Genomic DNA, 22,335 nt, shown 5'->3' with positions numbered 1-22,335 from the left:
TAATATAAAGGAGAGAGTGAGAGCTTAAAAAAAAAAAAATCTGGAGCCAATAATCTATGTCTCAACCCTAACCACTGAGTCACATTCCTATGATTATGCACAAAAAATATTTAATTTCGGTACAATTAATACTTCCCTGAGACAGAACATATTGTATATAGTATTATGCAACCAAAAGGATGACAGTGTTCAAGAATTATTTTATCTCATTTCTATGAGGCACACAGCATTTCCTTATCAGCCTATTTAATTCCACAGGAAGACTGAGGGTTTTTTTCTTTTTATTATAGGCATAAAATTAATTGCATGTTAAATGAGGCTCTTATAAATTTAAATTTGGCTCATTTAAATTTGATTTTTCGAACTGGCTTATCAGCCAGCCACAATTACTTGTCTGACAGGAAGATGGAGTGCTTGAATACAGTTCCGGAAATGTTTTTTCATTAATTGAGAAAGGATTGTCTGTGATGGTAGCTTGTTAAAAGAAGCACTGATGAAGAGATTAGGGCAGACAGGTGTTGTAAGGTCTAATGCCTGTTCTTAAAAAACCAGTGACTTTCAGGCTCGGGGTATTACCAGCTATCTCAATGGGCATCTTGAAATTAAATTCAGCTTAAAAAGCACTATGATATGAGCCACCTTTGGAAGCAGCTGTGTGTATGGAGGAGGTAAGGAGAGGAAAAGATAATTAAGCAAACAATAATAGGGTATCCCAAGGTCTGAAGGGTTGGAAATCTGTACTCTAGCATGTGATCCCACTTGGGTTATTTGACCTTTTTGTGTGTGACTCAGTTCTCTAACCTGTAGTGGAGATAACAATACTTACAACCTTCAGAATCGCTGCTCCAGACAGCAAATAAAATCAGTTGGCAAGCACTTGGTAAGTGCAACAGTCTATAGAAGTGTGGTAGTTATAACAGTGGCGCTCACATCTGGAAAGACTCAGGATGAACAGTGCCAAAGACTAGATGCCAAAGATTTTCACTGGACCTCCTGGTTTTAAAGAGAGACATTTAGTGACAGTTCTGGCCCATGCCTGGCACTGGAAACAAAGTGTCCTCCTTTCTGATGATGGCACTCTCCCTCTGTGCTCTTCTGAACAGCTCAGTGTGGGCTGAGAGAAATTAGAAGGAGCTATGACTAACTCTGACCTGTTGGAATGCAGTGTGATCAGTCACAACATAAGTCCTTTCCTCTTCCATGCCATAAGCAAGCACTGAGTTCCAATTTGGTCTGAAACTGTGCTGGGCTCTGGGGGCTTAAAGATGCATGGACATGGTATTTTTCTCCAGGGAGCAAACAGTACATACTGAGAGCATCTATTGGCATAGGTTCATAGTTCAAGGTAATAGTATGCATCCATAAATAATGACATGGATTTGATAGAATGACAGTCTCATTGTATTCAGTCATTCCTCATCTCTCGATTCTTTCTCTGGAAAGCCTTTTTTCTTGATATTTAGGCCAAGATTCAAGAGTATTCATGTGAGAATATAAGAAATGATGTGTTGCATCCTATCAGTGATCCACCAGGTCTCTACTCTGACTCTGAAGTGGAGTAAAAGGAGGTTGTGCACCTAAGAGACACTGCTCACTTTGAAAATCTCAATCACATAAAGTCTTGTAATCCATGGCATGAATTTTGGATTTTACTCTATGTGAGATGGAAAGACATTGGTGAGGGGCTGGGAGGTAAAGAAATGGAGTTAAGTTGGGGAAACGATGCTATCAGATTTGCGTTCTGAACTGATCACTTGGCCTGCTGACAATGACCTTCAGGGGCAAGAGTGACAGCAGGGAGGGGAGACCAGTGAGGAGGTCACTGTAGTAGACAACGCTTGGACAGAGTTGATGAGAAGTGTTCAAACTCGGGACAAGTTGTATAGGTGGAAATAAGAGGACTCTTGGTGTGCTGAATATAGAGTGTGGAGGTAGAGGTATCGAGGAGGACTCTTAGACTTTTGGCCTGAGAAGTTAAGTGACTGTTAGTAAATGAGAAAGTCATGGGAGAAGCAGATTGGTGGTGGTGGTGGGAGCCATGATGGGTCTGAGCAGCACATCAGTCAACCCCACGGAGCTCTTGACAGCTGGATGGACCAGTCTGGCATTCAGAGGAGAGGTCTTCATGCAGGTGGGGCACAGGCCTTGGGATCCAGGGTACTAAAGCGCACTGGCTTCAATGACTTTGCCAGTCTCTTAGCCTCTTTGGACCTTAGTAGACTTATCTGTCCACAGACAAATGGAGCTGGATGGTCTTTCTGTTTTGATCTTTCATGTGACTACAAAACAAATCAGGTAGTCCTGGCTTTTTGTATTTGGATGCTTTAATCTGTAACAACATAAACACATGCTAACAAGTGTCTCCTTGAGAGCTATTTAGGGTTTATCTCCAATAAACAAATAGTCATATTCTACCTCTACTTAGCAAATGTTTGTTGAGCATTGGCTTGGGGCCAAGTATTGTTTTTAAGTTTAAGTAGATGTGCAAAAATGCATTAACCTTGGCTCCAGAGGGGCATCCGAATGGCTAATCATGACCTAAGGAGGTAAGTGATCCCGTGCAGTGAATGTACTTGCTGAAGGCACTTTTGACATTAGTCTGTCCCTTGGCGCTAACCCAGTGTCTGTGGGAGTGAAGACAGGAGAAGCAGGAGAAACGTTCCCTCCTCTTGAGGAGATGTCTAGATGTTAACTGGCAAGTCCTCAAAAGTCCACAGGAGAATAAATTATGTAAAGAAAATAGCTTTCAAGTGACTATAGTAAAAAGAAATCTAAGTTAATCTCTCTTTTAGGTTCTGAAGTGTAACAGAAACTCTATTGTTTGTAAGGTAAAAATTGATTCAATTTAAGCCTATTTCATAGGCGTCTAAAGGAATATGTTCATTCCAGATGTTAAGCAGTTTGGCAGGGTTAGAGGTGGAACATGTGTTCATTGTTGCAGATTTAACTCTGTAGAAACAAGGCCACAAGTACTTTGGAAATTCTGCAATGTTCTCTTCAAATATGCTGTGTCATCATCTTCTACCCCTATGGCATATTTGTTTTCCGATCAGGCTAGAAAAAAAATGTTGCCTTAAATAATGTACACTGCTTCCCAATATAATTTTCCAGCTTCTTCTCAGCAGACCTTTCAGTCATGATTTGAGACATGCTTCTTTTTATAAAGACTGCCCTGCGTTAGAATAATATAACTGGCTACACCTCCCATTATGAAACATGATTGTTTTGGGTGAGTGAGTTCAGTTTATCATGAATGTGGTGCACTGGGAAGGAATCCTGTGGTGAATCCATTTGTTAAGAAATTTATTCTTTAATTGAAAAATCATCAATTGTCTCTTTTTTTAAAAAGTTCAGATAGGAGGGTTTAATATTTGCCATTCATTAAAAAGTTTCAAGCAGAGCTTTCTCAGATTATTTTCCTCTCCTCCTCCTAAAACAAGGACAGTGGGTTTGTGTATTGAACACATAACAAAACTGTTGTTTACCTGAAAGGCAAATACAGACTTAAACACAGCTTTTGCCTATAAAAGCATAGAAACAAGTTACTTAAGCTTACAATTTGACTTACCAAACTATTTCCATTCTTTCATGTTAGATACTAAAGAACTTTGATCTGCTAAATTTTAACACTGGCACAAATTTGGGTTTAATGAATGTTTGTGGAATGGCTGAATGGATAAATAGACTTTCAGAGCCTGAGAGGATCTTGTGATTCCCAAATGAATATAATAAACCTATTAGTGAAATTTCTACTCCCTCCTTATGAATCTAAGAAGAATGTTGTTTCTAGCTGGATCTAAGTCAAGGACTTTGGGCTCGCTGAAAAGGTCTTTCATATGACTTTTTTCAAAATTGCATTATGCCCCAATCAGGCTAATTTTACACTCTAAAAACTAACTCAGGTGGCCAAGGTCACCCAGCACACAAGTGGCCTGAACTCTACATGAATTGGACTTCTGTCTCATTCTTTAACAGTGCTTCTCAAATTTAATGTGCATATGAAACTCCAATGTTGAATAAGGTCATCCTCATCACAGGCCAAGTACCAATCCAATGAAACCTGAGGATAATGATCTGTAAACTTTTTCAAAATTTATTCTGGGTCTAGAAATCTCATGTCCCTTCTTTTTTTCTGTAAAATTTGCTCAATTCCCTAATTTCAGCCTGCCTAGAAATATCCTTTGAGCTGACTCTCTTGCAGTCATAAGTATTTTTGTCTTTGGCTGAAACTATAAACTGCAAAATACCACCAACAGTAACAACATAATAATTGATCCCAATTCTTCTTCAACCTCAAAAGTTTGAAATTTTGTGTTAGCTTGAATCTGGGTCAATTTGAATTTCAGCTGAACTGCTTTATCCATCCTGAGAGATTAGTTCCCAAGAGGATTTCTGACATTTAAAAGGGGAGAGAATTTTATTTCTATTGAGTTGTATGTGGCTTGAAGAAAACTGACTTAAAAAGGAGAGTTCTGAAATTATGAATACACACTGGTAAATATTAAAGCAATAGAGATTCAGTGAAAAGCACAGTAGCACAACTTCTCCATTCTTTTTCTCATCAATTTTTCTATTTCTATGTTGATAGCTAGTGTAAATCAATTTCTGAATCTCTTTTTGAATCAATAAGATCAAAAAGAAAAGAAAAGAAAAACAAGAACTTTCTAGGCAGCACACTCCTGCCATGTTTGTTCAGCTTGGTACACAAGCCAAAGACTTGGATTTTTTCTGTTTGACAAACTTTGTGGTAGATGACACAAGTCATGGGGCAAATGCTAGAGCAGGAATGGTAACAGTTTGGGGAGGCAGGCTGGGTTTGATTGTACAATGTCAAATTGGATACTATGACCTGAGGAGGGATTTTGTTTGGGTAAGGAATTTGCAAGCTTTCTCAAGAGCTAGAATGTGGTCATTCATTGTGGCAGCCTCAGAATATTACTTACTTAGTGTCCTTATCCATAGGAAGAAGACTGGTAGTTACACTATTAAGAACGATGATGATGGTGATGATGACAAAAATAACATTTATTAAGTGCTTATTATATGACAGACACTGTGCTCAATGTGAACAATCTAAGTTCAATCCCTGAATAGTAGCCTTGTGAGGTAGGATATTGATAGCCCATCTCAGAGTCCAGGAGATCAGGATGAGTGAGGTTAAGTAACTTGCACAAAGTCCCCCAGCTCATAAATGACAAGAGTTGGAACTTGAACCAATGTTTTTCTGATTTCAAAGCCCAGATACCTACAACTATACTAAAAACCAGTTAGTGATTAATACATACATTTTTGTATTTATAAGTAAGTGTGTACAGGTAGATAGATAAGTCAGTGAAACTACAGGGAAAAGTAGGGCAGGCTATGCACTGTATTGTCAAACTGTGGAATGAGATGAGGTGACCAAAGGGAGGAATTTACTTCTTTAACTAAATTTATTTTCAAAGTAGTGGGATTAGAGTACATCTTATGTTTTGGGTGACTCTGGTATTTCATAAATGAAATTAGTTTTAAAATGGAGAATCATTTGTCTCAATGATTAATTATGAATCTAAAGTTATAAAAATCTTGAATTTTTATGGAATTGTTCAGGAACTAGTGTAAAGATGTTAGAAACATATGGCGGCCCCTTTTAACATTTTTCCTTTATTGCAAAATGTAGAAGCATAAAATTTTTGTAATATATAGACAAGCAAGAAATAAATAAAAAATTCCTCACAATTCTCATAATCCTCACAGTAGAGTACCAGTACTCTACTACATAATAGATCTTGGAGACTGTATTATTTCTTGTTTATTTCTAAATGATACCATTTTTGAGTACCATTGCAAAAGCAATGGCACTGTGAATCAAGTACCTAGTAGTAACTTTCCACCAGTTTTTTTTAATGCATAGATGCTCCTTTAAAAAAAGCATAGTAGTCTTAACATATGTCCACATAAAAACTTGTACACAGATGTTCAAAGCAGCATTATTCATGATAGTCAAAAAGTGAAAACTCAAATGTCATCGACTGATGATTGGATAAACAAACTGTGGTATACTCATACAATGGAATTTTATTTGGTAACAAAAAGGAATGAAGTACTGATACATGCTACAACATGGATGAACTTTATGCTAAGTGAAAGAAGCCAGTCACAAAATATTACATATTGTATGATCTCATGTGTATGAAATGAGACAAAAGTAAATTAATGGTTGTTTGGGCTGTGGGTAAGGAGGGGATAAGAAGTGACTCTTAGTAGGTACAAGGGGAGATGAAGGTGTTTTAAAATCAAATGATGATGATGATTGAACACTCTGTAATTATTCTCAGAATCAATGAATTGTATATTTGAAATGGGTAAACTTTTATGGTATATAAATTATATCTCAAAAAGTTTAAAAAAAATCTTACAGAAGTGCTTTATTAACATTAGCATAGCTGTAAAAGAGAAGAGTTCTAGAGGATCCAGTCTTTTTCTTTTGAGTTTTCATTTTGCCCTCTATATCACTACACTCCCCACACTCAACCCCAGGAAGAAACGTGGTTGATTGTGGTTCTTTTCATAGAGAATTTTTTTCCCCTTCCAATGTGTTTTGAACTTGTTTGGTTGATACCTTTCTTGAATCGGCAGCCCACAAAGATAAAATGGAAGCAATACTCACCTTCAATAATATGTTTTCTTGACAACCCTCTCTCCGTCTCAGCTCTGACAGGAAAAAGAAGCAAATGACTTTGAGTGGAGGTGTGCTTTTTTAAAAATCACTGTTTCAAAAGGACAGAACAATCATTCTAGACTGAGTTGTTAATGGTATTCCCTGTTCTTAGCAAATTCTGCACCACTGCAGGCTGGGGAGAGAAGGCTGGTGGGCAGCACATGTAGCGGCTTTTCTTTGGAGACCCCAGGAGATAAACTAACCATCACTGTCATCGCACCACGTAAATAACAACTCAGCTGTGCACACCTTGTCCATATATAATTTGACACTTGACACATGGCTCAACCTTCCCACCTTGTTTTTAACCAATCCCAAGCCAAAAAAAACAAAACAAAACAAAAACTTGACGTAAGTTTGCGAGCTTACTATAAGACTGTAGGGCTATTGACAGCATTGGTTTTCTGAGAAAGGAAGCATATCTGAAAGTGACTTTTGACTTTCAAAAGAAATCAAACAACTATTTTCTTTTAAAAGGTGATGTACCGAGTCTTCCTTAAATTAGTTTCCTAAGAAGATGAATATTTAATGGACTTTTGCCTGCCCACACCATTCTCAGACTCTAGCCAATTAGAAAGAAATGTGATCCTTGAGTTTTAAAGTACTGATGAAATACTTCTTTAACACCAATACCTTTGGCAACCCCCTTTAAAATTTTTTTTTTAATTTATTTTATTTTTGGCTGTGTCGGGTCTTCATTGCTGCATGCCGTCTTTCTCTAATTGTGAGCAGGGGCTACTCTTTGTTGCGGTGTGCATGTTTCTCATTGCGGTAGCTTCTCTTGTTGCGGAGCATGGGCTCTAGGCACGCGGGCTTCAGTGGTTTTGGCTCGCAGGCTCTAGAGCACAGGCTCAGTAGTAGTGGCGCACGGCACACAGGTTTAGTTGCTCCGCGGCACGTGGGAACTTCCCAGGCCAGGGATCGAACCCATGTCCCCTGCATTGGCAGGTGGATTCTTAACCACTGCACCACCAGGGAGGGAAGTCCCAGCAACCCCCTTTTAAAACATAGTAGTTTATCATGTGCCTTTGCTGATTTTGTATCTTTTAGAAGTATATTAGATAATACTGTATGTAGTACTCTACTACATAATGGTTCTTTCAGACTGTCATATTTCCTGTTTATCTCTAAATCATAGGCAAGGTTTTCAGTACTACTAAATCATAGACAATAGCACCAGGCAATGGAACCATGAGTCAGAGTATACACAATATAAACCTACGTTTCTCATATGCACCATGCGACTTTATTTTCATATAGACTACAATAGGTATAAAAATCTAAGTTTCATATTTCTTTCTTATTTATCATAAACAAACTCAAAATCAGCATTAAAATATGAGTGTGCGTATACACATATACATTTTGATTGGAAGATTCCCCTTCAATTTTATCTTTAACGATTCCTTATGAATTATAGGGAAATAAATAAGGTTTTGTTTGTTTGTGTTTGCTTTTTTTTTTTTTTTTTTTTTTTTTTGCAGTATGCGGGCCTCTCACTGTTGTGGTCTCTCCCGTTGTGGAGCACAGGCTCCGGACGCGCAGGCTCAGCGGCCATGGCTCACGGGCCTAGCCGCTCTGCGGCATGTGGGATCTTCCCGGACCAGGGCACGAACCCGTGTCCCCTGCATCAGCAGGCAGACTCTCAACCACTGCACCACCAGGGAAGCCCTGCTTTGTTTTTTGTTAGAACTCCATGGAGATCGTTGAGATTTCCATGAAAAAGAATAGGGAATAGCTTGCTGTTTTCTCACATGTCTGACAAAGAGGCCAGTCTTCTAAGTCCTGCTGAATAATATAAGTACCAGTTCAAATACCAATAGGCCCATCAGAAGCCAATTCATCCTGTGAAATTTGTTCTGCATCCCACAACAGAGAGAGGACCACTCTTTCATTTGGCCTGACAGAGAGTGATACAGGCAGCTTCCTGTTATTCTTTGATGAAATGGTCCTTTTGATCAGCATTTTCAGAGCCCTCTGCAGAAATGATCAGAGACTTACACGTGGGGCCAGACAAGATATTTTTATCATCGTTTTCCGTAGAAGTCTCTGAGTTTTTGGCAGATTTGAGTAGCTTTTCTTCTGTGATGCTATGTGCTTATTTTCTTTTCCTGAAATTTGAACTCTATTTTGGAAATGGTTCTAAGTATGATGTTGGTATTTGAAAATCTCCATGAATCACTTAGTAACAAGTGACCACATGCTTTGCACTAAACTTCTTTGGGGGTATCTAGCTAAAATTGAATCCTAGGCTAATTGCTATTTCCTTCAAGTGAAAAAAAAATCTTTCTTTCCAAACCAATTAATTTTAGTATGTTAGATGTAAAATGGTTGCCTAAAAGAATCAAAGCACAAACTACTAGTTGTTTCTTGTCAAGGAAATAAAAGGTGTTTAACTTACTTTCCACCCCAGTAGAGTTTGGTTGTTATGACCAGGCTGGACCTCCTGTATGTTAAACAAACACACAGAGAAACAGTAAGTAAATTGCTGGTTATAGTACTGAGTCATATTATTATTATAGCACCAGAAAGAATTTATTGTACCTCACATTTTAAGAAATTGGTGAAGAGATAAACTTGTTCATTTATGTCATTGAAACCTAAGGACAAAGGGAAGCTGATGAGTGGGGACTTGAAGTCAGATCCAAGAGAAGGAGTTCTGAAGGGAAGGGAACTTTACTTGGAGGGGCCAGATGAGGAGGAGGAGGGCTGTGACAACACACAGGTGATTGGGTGGTAGTAAAGCAAAGGTGAGTGGTAGGCATGGAGAGTCAGAAAGGAAAGTGAGAAGAGTAAGTAAGAAGACTTAAAGCATGGACTGCATTAGGAACTCAAATAGACAGTCACCAACTAACACTCATCGAGCATCTGACATAGTGTTGACTGAGCATGAACTTTCCTGGGGGTACATCCACCCTCTGCCAAGGGCAATGGACCTTAGTGTCTCTGAGTTATGACTCTTTCCAACCAATTGGAAAGAGTCATGCAACCAATTGCATTCACAGGAAAGAACTGACTGCATGGAAATACGAATAAATTTAGTCAATAAATAGGAATAAAATTTCTTTGAGTGTCTTATTAAATGGAAATGTTATTTTAGAAAAACAATCCTAAAAATCCTTAACTCAAAGTTTTACCACTTAATTCCTAAGGGAATGAAATGTGGAAATCTTGTCAGCAAATTCATTACTTCCTCAAAACCACACCCAAGGGCAGGAAATGCAATCGCACCATTATGATTGTGGAATATGAATATGTCTTGAGAACTATAGTCATATAATTTAAAATTGGGAGGCAGATCTCAATGTAATTTACTTTCTCCAAGTACATAATTCAATTGAACTGGTCCAGGAAAAAAAAGGCATTTGAGATTCAAAGGTTAAGACCAAACTTCAGGAGTATTTGAAACAAGGCATTTATAATTCAGCTGTGGAGTCGATGCCTGGGGCCCTCAGATATAAAAGCCTAGCATAATTAATGATAACCAATGCGGAATGGCGGTGACAACTTGGCTGCAACAAGAAAAATTTGTAGAAAATGTCAGTAACCCCATCCCCCTGAAGTTAATTCCCTGAAAAGTAATTTGAATCACTGTAACAGAAGGTCTACAAATATATGCATCTGGAGATTACACACCCCAAAAGGGCTGATGCACTTTCCAGGTTAATCCATCAACCTCGTGACACGCAGTATAATAGCAATCTGCCACAGGGGAGTTGGGTCTCCTTCAGCAAACATTTTCAGAGCTTCAACACAAAGCTCTGGATGGAATCTGATTAAAAAATGAGTGCAGCCCTCTGGATTATTCAGAGCAATTGGGCCTGCCAAGGCTGCACATTCTATCCTTAGACCACCATAGACTTATTTTTCCAAAATTAGGCTTTCTGTAAAATGTTTGGCCTCTATGGATGTGCACACTAATATTTATGTTCAAATAGCAAGAGTAGACAACAACCTGATGAATCATCACTGACCTCACAGAGGCATCTAGAGCAATTCTTCTGAGTGCGTGAAGAATGATATTTTGAGTATTTCACATTGATATAGCACAGCTTTCAATATTTTTTTGTCCACCTTATCTCACTTTATCAGCACAACACTCCATGAACAGTTATGCCATCCATTTTACAGGTGGGGAAAGTGAGCCTCAGAAAAGAGAAGTAACTTGCCCTGGACAATGCACCTAGCAAGTGGTGGTCTTGGGACAAGTAGGCAAGGATGCTGGTTGAAACTGCTTTTGTAGCCTCCATGCTGTGATGTTATGGTTTATCTTTTCAGCAATCTCGGGTGGGCAGCTGTGAACTGATATGACCTGATATCAATTTTCTGTAGCATGGGGATAGCTTGAGTTTTTATTTGCAAGACAGAAAGGCAGTTTGTGAAAGATGCATGTTAATCTATTTTCTACAAAATGTATAGAAGAAGCTTTGCAAAGTATGGTGAGTGATGAGTAGACATTCTCTGGATGCAGAGGGGAAGAGAACTACAGCACTGAAGTTTCCCCTTCATCCTCAGGTGTACTCTGGCAGCCGACACCTCGCTGTTGATTTCACTGGACATTAGTGGACTCATCTCCAAGGTCTCTGTTATAGGTTGAATTGTGTCCCCCGCAAAAGATATGTTAAAGTCCTATCCCCCAGTACCTCAGAATGTGAGATTATTTGGAAATAGGGTCATTGCAGATGTAATTAGTTAAATTAAGATGAGGTCATACTGGAGTAAGGTGGGCCCTTTATCCAATATGACTGGTGTCTTTATAAGAAGATGCACAGAAACACGAGGGGAGAATGCCATATGAAGCCAGAGGCAGAGGTTGAAGAGCTGCAGTTGTAAGCCACAGAATGCCAATGATGGCCAGCAACCACTAGAAGCTAGGAAGAGGCAAAGAAGGATTCAGAAAGAGCATGCCCTTGCCCAGATATTCATTTTGTACTTTTGGACCCCAGAACAGAGAGAATAAATTACTGTTGTTTTAAGCCACCCAGTTTGTAGTACATTGTTACAGCACCCTAAGAAAGTGATACAGTCCTATCTGAGCAGTGATGGGTGAGCCAACATTCTGAGTAGGAAGGTGACTCAGGCAAGGTGGAGGACTGGGTGGGGATGTGGATATTTTTCCGTATTTAAGGTTGAATACAATTTTCTTTTCACACTCTTACAGTCCTTGGAGTAGGGAAAGAGGAGAGGGAGAGGGAGAAAGTAGGTCACCAAAGTTTATTTGTTCATATCGCCATACACTTCTGGGTTTCCATTTCCACTCGTCCTATAGAATGGTTATTTATTTGGCCGTCAGCAGATCTTATACCAGAGCAGAAGAGGACTCCAGATTTGCCCGGTGGCCTTGGCTGGACTCGGCCTGATCCTGTACTCATGCTGGGGGAGAAGTAGCTGTTGGGGCTGACAGGTGGGGGGAGAAGTAGCTGTTGGGGCTGACAGGTGTACTGAGATGGAGGGGGTTGGCCCCCCACCCTGCCACCGCTATTGCATCACTCGTTACTACTGGTTTTGGCTACAGAAGGTGATGGGATGCAACAGGACCCCTCAAGGATAGCAGATGAAGCATTTTCCTGAATGCCCAGATAATAGGGCTCCCAGCGCACAGGAGAGATGCTGGCTAATTGTGTTCAGATAAGAAAGCTTTGGGATATTTATCCCAAGGGTTTCTTGTTTCATCATTTCTTTGCATCCAGAGTTAATAAAATGAACAATGAACATAAATATGTGTGTAGAGATAATAAGTTTTCTGTCAGCTGGCTTCCTTCACCAGATTACCACAAATGGCAGTCAGAAACCATGAAAATGCCACTTTCTTTTACGCACAAATATCTCATGAACATTCTCTGCTCAACCCATGGTAATTCATTGTGATCAATGACAAGTCAATAATTTTTGAAGCACAAGTAATGAACTAGCTAATACTTATTTTCAAAGTGCTGTAAATCATTTCTTTACTAAGAATTGACTTTTTTTTGACAGCCTTTTGGTCAGTTGTCATGCAATTTTATTCTCTCTTCTCTGGTACAAGATAACAACAGTCTTTTTAAAGGCAAGTAAATGATTATGGTGAATGCATTACCTCCAGCCTTTCTTCTTGATAATGCTCCCCAGAATCACTTCTGCCCTGAAGGGGAAACAGATAATGTCTTAGGATACAGTGTCCTGGAAACGCAAGAGTCAATCCAAAACACCAGATCGCCTCCTTGTTCGAACTCTCAATGCCTACATGTCCCGAAAATAGAAGCTGCTCTCGGCTGGTAGCACAGTTTCCACTGTTTCTGCTTGTGCCTGCGGAATCCTGCTCCTGGAGCATTCCAGAAGCACCTGCCAAATCCTGACACACTGGCAGGAGACCGCCTGCAGTCCTGATACTAGGAAACAGCAGAGTCACTTGGCAGTTTGGTGTTCTTAAACCAACGATCCCATATATAACTGTCCTGCTTGGCGGTGTCCAAAGGGAGTCAAGGGTTTCTTTCTAATGGCTGTGGTCTCCGATTGTGACTGGGGAGGACAATGAGACCTCATGCTTTTCAGACAGAAAATACTGACTCCAGGTGATCTTGCAGGGTAAAAGAACCCATGTGTGGCTTTAGATGTCCCAAAGCCAGGATTGTAGATACAGCAGCCCACATAGAGAATGTCCTGGGTTCCAGTGACAAGTGTTGTCATAGGAGGAGGATATAAGAAGTCGTAGGGAAGTGTCCTTCCTGCCGCTGACACCAGTCGTGGAGAGTTATACTGAAGACACCCTCACCATCCTCTCCCCCTCCACCTACCCCAGCTGGGACCCAAGCTTAAGGAGACCAAAACTTTCTTCTAGGTTCCTCCCAGCCAGACCAACATTGTAAGAAGTAGGTGGGCTCTCAGGCTTTTTGAATGGGGACATCAATATAATCAGCACTTTGTCCATTAGCATCTGTCTCTGTTGAAGTGTACAGCCTGGCAATAAACCATGAGGTGGGTTAGCTGCGGGGCATGCCCCAAGTAGACACGTGTTGAATGTTACTTCTGGGTTCTTTCCCCAGTCTCTCTTGCAACCTTGCATTTCACAGTGGGAACCTATCTCATTACACACGGACAATCAATCAATAATTAATCAGGACCGATTATCCTTCACAACAGGAATACAAACAGAGCTCTAAAAGACTTGTTAATCACTCCCCCTTTTTCAGCCTTAGGCCCATTTGGTAATAAGCAGGATTTAACAAAAGAAGAAAACGCTGAGATAGGGTAGGATGTGGAAAGGAACAAGGCCTCGTCAATTGTATTTTCTCTCCTTGGACTCAATAGAAAACATCAAGGATGTGGGCTCTGAACCTCCCTGATGGTCCTTAAACATAGACCTGCCCTTGAAAAGGAGGAAACCCAGGCTAGGAAAATGCACTTTTATCAGGCAGTGATGAACCTGATTCAGCAGTTTGATTGTTATTCTTACCTGGAAGCGGGGGAATTAGGCGTACAGGTGATTACACTCCTCAGCCCTGTTAAAAAATTGCAGAGCTGCTCAAGCAGCTGTCCAGATGTTTAGCTTCTTTCCTGCATCCACGCTCATAGCAGGAGGCCAAGGCGTTCCACTTCTGTTGAATGTGCTTATTGTGCAGGAACAGAGGGCATGAACCCTGAAGGCACAGCACCCATGTGTTCTGACTTAGCAGTGAGCCCTGTCCTAGAGCCCCAAACCTGCTCTCAGGTCCATAAGAAGATTATAGCTAGTTGTGACTTCTCCAGCAAAAGAAGCAAGGCCTCTTTGCAGCGCTCTCTGTCCTTAGAATGGGGTCTGAAATGTCCTCTTATAAAAGATATTGGGTTTCTTGGCATCTTTGGGAGTCCCTCCTTTAATCTCTGATTTACCTGTAATGCCCGGTGGAGGGACAGGCCTGCAAACAGGAAAAGCAGTCCCTGCTTCCCTGCAGAGAGAATGTGTCCATTTCCCTCGGGGTTGAGGAACTACGAGGTGTGGTTATTAAATTATGAGACTAGCTTTGGAACACCACGCTGGAATCTGCTCACTTATGTTAATTACATTCAGCTAATACTTATAGATCTCCACTGCCACCACTCTGATCTCAACCACCTCTGCCCCTCATGTGGCAATTGTTTCCAGTCCATTCTTCATATAGGGACCAGAGGTAGGCAGAGGGGCCCAGAGATGGTCAATAGCCCCAGTTCTGGTGATGGTGGGAGAGGGAGGGAGAAAAGCAGCGGCATCAACATGTGTGGTGAGGACAGATCCTTGTCAGCAATGGTCTGGGCAGAGTCTCTTGGTTCCAGAAATGACACCTGAGAGACACATCAGGCACTGACTTACTTTCCAGCAGCGTAGACCTCAGCCGTATCAAAGAGATTCACTCCACTCTCGTAGGCAATTGTCATCAGCCGTTCAGCAACCTGCAAGAGGATGCAAAGGTCACGGGGAGGGGGAAGGGTAAGCTGGGATGAAGTGAGAGAGTGGCATGGACTTATATACACACTACCAAATGTAAAATAGATAGCTAGTGGGAAGCAGCCATATAGCACAGGGAGATCAGCTCGGTGCTTTGTGACCACCTAGAGGGGTGGGATAGGGAGGGTGGGAGGGAAATGCAAGAGGGAGGGGATATAGGGATATATGTATACCTATAGCTGATTCACTTTGTTATACAGTAGAAACTAACACAACATTGTAAAGCAATTATACTCCAATAAAGATGTTAAAAAAAAAAAGGTCAGTCGTAAAAGCCAAATACTTTCTAAAGCTGTGAAGCAACTTGGAATCCTCTGGTGGTCTTTATGAACATGGAAATTTCACTGGCCATTCTTGTTTTTCTCAGTTGTATTAAAGAAAGGAAGAAAAAAGAAGATTCAACCGGCCTGAATAGGGTATAAGTATCGCTTCCCTCAGACCTATACTGGGTACTGAGGGATTTCCTTCAGCGCTGGGATAAGTCAGCCACCAGGAACACAGTGAGATGGAGAGACTTGTGTTTCTCATTCTGCTTGGAAGACGTGGTTTGACAACATGCTCTGTGGCATTGCAATCTCACTGACCAAGAGGGTCATTTATATCCCTGGTGACTTCATTTCTCTTCTTTCTCTTTTCCCCAAGACAGTAGGTTCTGGCAGCTGGGTGACTCCTGACCTAAAAGCTTGTGACTTTTTTCCCTGGAGGCTTAGCAGACTGTACTGATGAACCAAAAGTTACATGGAGCTGGGACTGTTGGAAAGCTCCTGCCACGCACAACCCCAGGCACCATCACAGAACGACCACCAGCCGCACTGACACTACATGGAGAGGAGGGGGTGAGTGCACCGGCGCCTCACAGGTCAGCCTAAGACCTCCAAGCTCCTTGCTCCTTCCTGCGTGCTGCTGAACACAAGTGGCAAGTGCGACAGAAGAGCACAGGGAATCGCTGTAAACCACACCTTGAGGGATGGCTCTGGAGGGACAGCCATAAACAACACTGGAGAAAGGACATTTTTTTCATTTTGCTGATAGACTTATTAGGCAACTGAAAAATTACACACCTCACAAATATTTGAAATTGATTTTTCCATCATGTTTTTCATTGTGGGCTAAAGGTGCTTCATCAGCATTTCCAAGATAAACTCTTTTCCTGTTGTTTTTTAAATTGGCATACCAAGAAAATTGTCAGGCTAGCACAATGGACTCCATGCAAATCCTTTAGAATAATAGCAGCAAAAATGTTATTACTGCTTTAAATTTGCTACCGTTATGACATTTCTCTTAAGTAGAAGTTAAAAGTTAAGAACGGTATAGTTTTTCCATCATGACTGCCATATATATATATTTTTAAATTTTTAAAATATTTTTGGCTGGCCCGTGCAGTATGTGGGATCCTAGTTCCCTGACCAGGGATCGACCCCATGCCCCATGCAGTGGAAGCATGGAGTCTTAACCATTGGACCACCAGGGAAGTCCCATGCCCTATATTTTAGAAATTATTTTGCTTGCTTGTATTGTGTATCATCCTTGTGTTATGTCACATGACATACTAGTAGATTATGATTGGGAAATGTGTATAATAAATCTTACCTAGGGAGAAATTTTAAGATAAGATGGAGAATTCTGAATGGAGAATTGAACTAAATGATTGCTGAGATGTTTCCCAATCATGGGATTTGAAGATCCAAATGTGGAATAATGAAAAGAAATCACTGAACTAAGTCAGAAGATCAGTGTCCAGCCTTGAGTGTACCACTTACTGGATACATAAACATGGGCAAATCATTTGACCTCTCTGTGTTTTAGTTTCTTTATCTGTAAAATGAGGATGATTCTGTTCAGGCCCCCTAGGGAGCCCACAGGTCTCAGGGGAAGCTGACCTTACCTCCCTCTAAGGGGGGCCTGGTGGGCCTGACATGGTTCAGGGAAGGTCATGTGACACATCTGGGCCAATGAGATGTGAGAGGAGATTGGCTGAGGACTTCTGGGAACACTTGCTTGCAGAGTTTCTAGAAGCGACACTCTTTCCCTGGAGTTACTATTCTAACTGAGGTCTAGAATTCCTGCTGCTACCTGAGGATGAAGTTGATATACGAAGGAACACAGGGTCAGGAGAATCACTAGGAAATAGAGTGGAGGCTCTGAATGAGTCAACCTGGAAGCCTGCTCTATCTCTGCACTTCTAATTTAAAAGTAAAAATATTTTTTTCCCTTATTGGTTAAGCCAATTTCAGTTGAGTTTACTGTTACCTGCAAATGAAGGAAGCTTAACTATGTCACAGATGAGAAAACATAAATAAAACTCCAAAAATTAAGTGCTATAAGATGGTAATATACTCTTATCATTATTTTAAAATATTATAATTCACGTGAGTAACATCTATCTTGGTTTTATGATGAAGCCAAATCATCTTTGGGAGGTACCTCACAGAGTTATCTAGTTTCCAGTTTGAACCCTTTCGATAATATTCCTGCCAAGTGGCTATTCAATAAATGGTTGAACTCTCCCAGTAATGGGGACATCACCACCTCCCAAGGTGGCACTAATGATTATGTCACTCAGCACATTACAGTGCGCTCATCCAGGGATCCCATATTTGTATCTGCTTTGTGCCTACGTTGCCACATGGAAATAGTTGAGCTCCATCAATTCAGCCATGGGTGTGACTGTGGTCTGGCTGTGCCTTCATTCCTCCTTGCTGGCAGTCTCTCTGCCAGGCCCTGGGGGGAAGCCACAGCTGCTCTTGGGAAGCACAACTGCTATTTGGTCTGCGTTTGAGGTGAGATCCTCTGCAGTCATTCACAGCAGCTTTACTATGTAGTTTTTAGAATCATAATTTTGAAATGATTTATTTCAGAGGCCAGCCCTGCATACTCTGACCTGGGCAAGCTGGGCTCACTGCAGCAGAAAGGAGACACTGTCAAGGGGAGGGCAAAGATGAAGGGGGAAATAATATGCTTACAGTTGATCCTTCTGCTCCGAAAGGGAAGATGTATTTGTCTTTCTCTGCTCCAAAAACCATACCAGGCAGTAAAAGGTTACGCACATGCTAGATACAGGGGATTATTAACTTTAGACCTCCTTCCTTCCTTGTCATTTATGGTGCATCTGATTAACGTCTGCAGCCATTGCTTTGATATCTGTGGATTTGCCTCTGTGCCTCCTCAACTCACCCTTCCTGATGCCAGTCAGAGGGCCCTGGAGTGGACCCTGTGATGACCACCCTGGTCCTCCTTCAGAGCTCAAGGACTTATTCCCCCAGCTCGTAGGAATGCTGCCATCAGAAGGCACCTGGCTAAAGAGAGTCACCTACCCCAAGGTCAGACCTGCCTCCCAGGGCTGCCTCTATCCAGCGACTGGTCATACAAGGGATATAAACACTCAACTCCTCTTGCCCCAACTTGGAACAACCCTGCAGGGCCATCTGAGCTTCAGAGCTCCCCATGGGGTCAGCTGAGGTCATTGCTGAGACTGCATCATGGCCCGACTTCCTGATAACTGTTCTGCATGCTAATTTCCACCAGAGGTCTGCTTCCCAAGGACTCCCCTCTGCAACAAGCTCTCTGTGGTGACCTATGCCCAATACTGGGAACAGAAATTCAGACAGATAAAAATATGCAGATAAGACTCCTCCCTATGGATCTATTAAATAACATGGTGACATTTCGAGTTGTGGAAAAGACCCTTTATCTCCCCAAGCATCTCCTTAGGAATGATAGTAAGAACTACCCTTATAAAGGGCTTGTCCTGGGCCAGGCACCAGGCTGAGCCCTTCATTAATCTTAGGGGCCATCATCTGTGTTTTACAGATGTGGCAATTGTTGGTAAAGGGAAATGTTAATGAATCTATTGTTAATGCAGAGTGAGCTGGATCCCACTGAGTGTATCCACTCAAATACACTATCCCTGACTCCTCAGTGGTATGGAGGAAGGCAAGAAAGGCTTGGAGGGACCTGAGGGGGTTTCCTCAGGGAAGTTGTTGGTACTCAATGCCTGCATAGCTCACTTAAGCCATGAAGGTAATCGTTAAAGGCAATGGCAAGAATATTACTTTGGTAAGCACTGCTCTGAATGTGTAAATGAAGGTTTAAAGGAGTTTTGTAGTAAATACAATTATTATAGGTCCCATTTATTGTGTGTTTGCTACCCTACATGGTTAATCTTTTCAACAGATCTTCAAGGTCAACATTATCATCCCACTTTGCATATGAGAAAATGAGGAACAGAGAGGTTGCATTAACTTGCCCAAGCCAGGGTGACCAACTGTCCCAGTTTTTCCAAGACTGAGAGATATTAAAATGGAAACGATGCAAACTGGGACTTGTTGGTCACTCTAGGTGAAGCTAAAACACACAAAACACACACACCAGCAATAAAATTTTCATTAAGTTACTAAATATTAATTCCAAACTGGTTTGTTCTCTAATTACTGAGGCTGCACTGCACTTACAATAGATTGACAGCTTCAAGGGTTATTAATAGTCTAAATGTGAAAAATACAAGAAGCAAGATAAAATGGAAAATAATCTTTAAGTCAGTCTTAGCCATTTCCTGTGATTGAACTATTATCCTTGTAAAATGCCAAAATCCCAGAAACTGTACTGTAAAATAGTTTGCTCTGCATTTTCTCCAATCAGCATAATGGAAGCCAAAAGTAACTCACCTCATCTGAAATTTGACCTCCAAACGTCACCCATGTTCCTGGAAAAGAATAAATATTTGCATGTGATTCATAATCATTTTTCTAATATTGCACATTAAGGGAAACACTTTTTCTTACATCAGGGCTACTTCAGTAGGTTGTTCATGAAGGTACTTGGATGAGGGGCACTTGGGGGCTGAAGTCCTGCCCATCCTCCTCCTGTCACTAAGTTCCCCAACAGGGATCTGTATTCCTCTGCATCCCTCCGGATGCCTTTTCTTCATTCAAAGGCCCAGTATATGCTAATGGCAGCCCTGTCTACTAAATTCTTTTTCATGGTAGGACCATGTATGCTGCTGTGCAAAAAGCCCCAAGCCCACTTCGGTGCACACCCATTCTTGCTCCAGGTTAGCTAAGAAGTTATCAGTTCTGAAAATGAAGGTAAGACCTTGGGTCACATTTCTCCCTTTCTTTGCCTCCAGTGAGGGACTCTATTTTGTGTTCTCTATTCCCTTTCAAAAGGAACCCTCTCAGGGGTCCTTCCAGTCCCCACTTCCAAGCCCCAGGAGATGACACTTAAGCATCTTCTCTCTTATGACCTGCTACTCCAGAATGGAAATTGTCATTGGTTTTGGGGTGGGGTAGAGGCAGTAGCCAGTGTGAGGTTTGGGAAGGCAAGGAGGAGAGGCATAACCAGTAGCCAAAGATTTGCATTTGTAAAACAAGAGGGAAGCAGACACAGAGTGGGCTGTTTCCACTCCAGTCTATAGTCACCTCATTCGTATTCATAATTCTCTCCTTGATCTTTTTTTTTTTTTTTGAGCCATAATTACATGCCAGGCGAAGACACTGCACCCAGGTGCTCAGGACAGTGAGGTGACTGCCTCAGCTCCTCTGTCTCAGGAGCTCACAGTTGACAATACTATCGACAAATGCTATGACGGACGCAAACACAAGGCAGGAAGGGAGGGAGTGCTCTATTCAGACTGGAGGTGGCCCTCAAGAAAGACTTCCCAGAATAGGTGACACTTTGGTTGAGTTGCAAAGGAAGGAGCTGAATGAAGAGGGGAGGGACAGGCATTCCAGGTACAGGTAAGAGCATGGGCAAGGCAAGTAGAAAACTTGAGTGGGCTGATGAGCCATGGCGTGGGCTCCTGCCCCAAGGAGTGAAACATGATGTGAAGAGGGAGGGGTGGCAGGAGGTGGCTGGACACCGTTCGTGTTTGTGGGGGCAACGAAGAAATATGGTTGGAAACTTACGTTTTGTGGTGTGTAATAACAGGATAGCTACTGTTTATGGAACATCTTCCAAATGCCAACATTACACTGAGAAACGTGTATACTTTCATCTCTAATAATTTTGACAAACTTACAAGGCAATTTTATTATCCCAATTTCCAGATGAGGACTCTAACATCAACCAACCTAATAAGTGATACACTCGGGATTCCTGCACATGCTGGGCTTCCTTTCCACTGAATTTTGCTGCCTCATCAGTAAGCTTCCAAATTAATTATGGCACTTGGATTCATATTCCATAGAAGCATGTTGATGTAACTGTACCTGTTTTCTTCTTAGTTCTCAGGGACTAAACAGAGGTAGAATATAGGTTATTTTACTGTTACACTCTACATCCCCAGAGGTTGTTAATGGGTGGCCTACAGATTGCACTCAGCTTGCAGACTTGTTTTGCCTGGCAAGAACAATGTTGACCCACATGATATTTTAATAAACTTGGAATAAGTTATCAACATTTTGATAACTTAAGAGATTAATCTCCTTAATCTTAGGAGATATTTCTTTTACTTTTTTTTTTTTTGCGGTACACGGGCCTCTCACTGCTGTGGCCTCTCCCGTTGTGGAGCACAGGCTCCGGACGCGCAGGCTCAGTGGTCATGGCTCACGGGCCCAGCCGCTCCGCGGCATGTGGGATCTTCCCAGACCGGGGCACGAACCCGTGTCCCGTGCAGCGGCAGGCGGACTCTCAACCACTGCGCCACCAGGGAAGCCCGAGATATTTCTTTTAAAAGTCTGATTTCTAGCTTCTCTTAACAACAGAGGATCAGTGTCCCCACACGGCAGACATCCCCTAAATCTGAGGGGCAATGCCCTCTGTGGAAGGGCTATACCCTCCCTGTTTAGTCAAAGGTCACTTTCCTTTGTATTTCCAACACTGAAATCAATTGGCAGTCGTTATTTAGTACCATGTGTTTACTGCTATTTTTCTTATTGTAAAATTTAGAGAAAAATGGACTTGTGCATCTCCTAAAAAACAAAGTTTAGTATTTCAAGAAAAAATAGGGGTGCACTTTTTTTTTTGGTGGATGTGAAGAATATCCAAACAAAAAATATTTACAACAGAAAAATTACAACTTAAGGCACTATAATTAAACAAGCCATGACTGGTACACAGAAAAGATGGGCGTTGGGAAACTTAATGGACTGAAGAAATGGCAGCATTTGGTTTTTTTTTTTTTTTTTTCTTTTTGCGGTATGCGGGCCTCTCACTGTTGTGGCCTCTCCCGTTGCGGAGCACAGGCTCCGGATGCGCA

At 41.5% G+C, this 22,335-nt stretch overlaps 1 protein-coding gene across 5 annotated transcripts in view; it reads right to left on the bottom strand.

Moving 5' to 3' along the window:
• Positions 1-22,335, bottom strand: part of KCNAB1 (potassium voltage-gated channel subfamily A regulatory beta subunit 1) — a 415,500-nt gene that overhangs the window by 59,198 nt on the left and 333,967 nt on the right. For all 5 annotated transcript variants that reach the window (XM_060099973.1, XM_060099977.1, XM_060099974.1 and 2 more), the window contains exons 3-7: positions 19,805-19,842; positions 15,006-15,085; positions 12,777-12,821; positions 9,102-9,146; positions 6,650-6,693 (exon numbers count right to left, since the gene is read on the bottom strand). In XM_060099973.1, coding sequence (XP_059955956.1) covers positions 6,650-6,693; positions 9,102-9,146; positions 12,777-12,821; positions 15,006-15,085; positions 19,805-19,842 — 252 coding nt within the window. The remainder of the gene's footprint in view (positions 1-6,649; positions 6,694-9,101; positions 9,147-12,776; positions 12,822-15,005; positions 15,086-19,804; positions 19,843-22,335) is intronic.

The sequence above is a fragment of the Mesoplodon densirostris genome, chromosome 5 (assembly GCF_025265405.1).
Source record: "Mesoplodon densirostris isolate mMesDen1 chromosome 5, mMesDen1 primary haplotype, whole genome shotgun sequence".
NCBI classification, from domain to species: domain Eukaryota; kingdom Metazoa; phylum Chordata; class Mammalia; order Artiodactyla; family Ziphiidae; genus Mesoplodon; species Mesoplodon densirostris.
The sequence above is the reverse complement of the archived record's forward strand: the minus strand, read 5'-3'. Positions and strand labels throughout refer to the sequence as shown.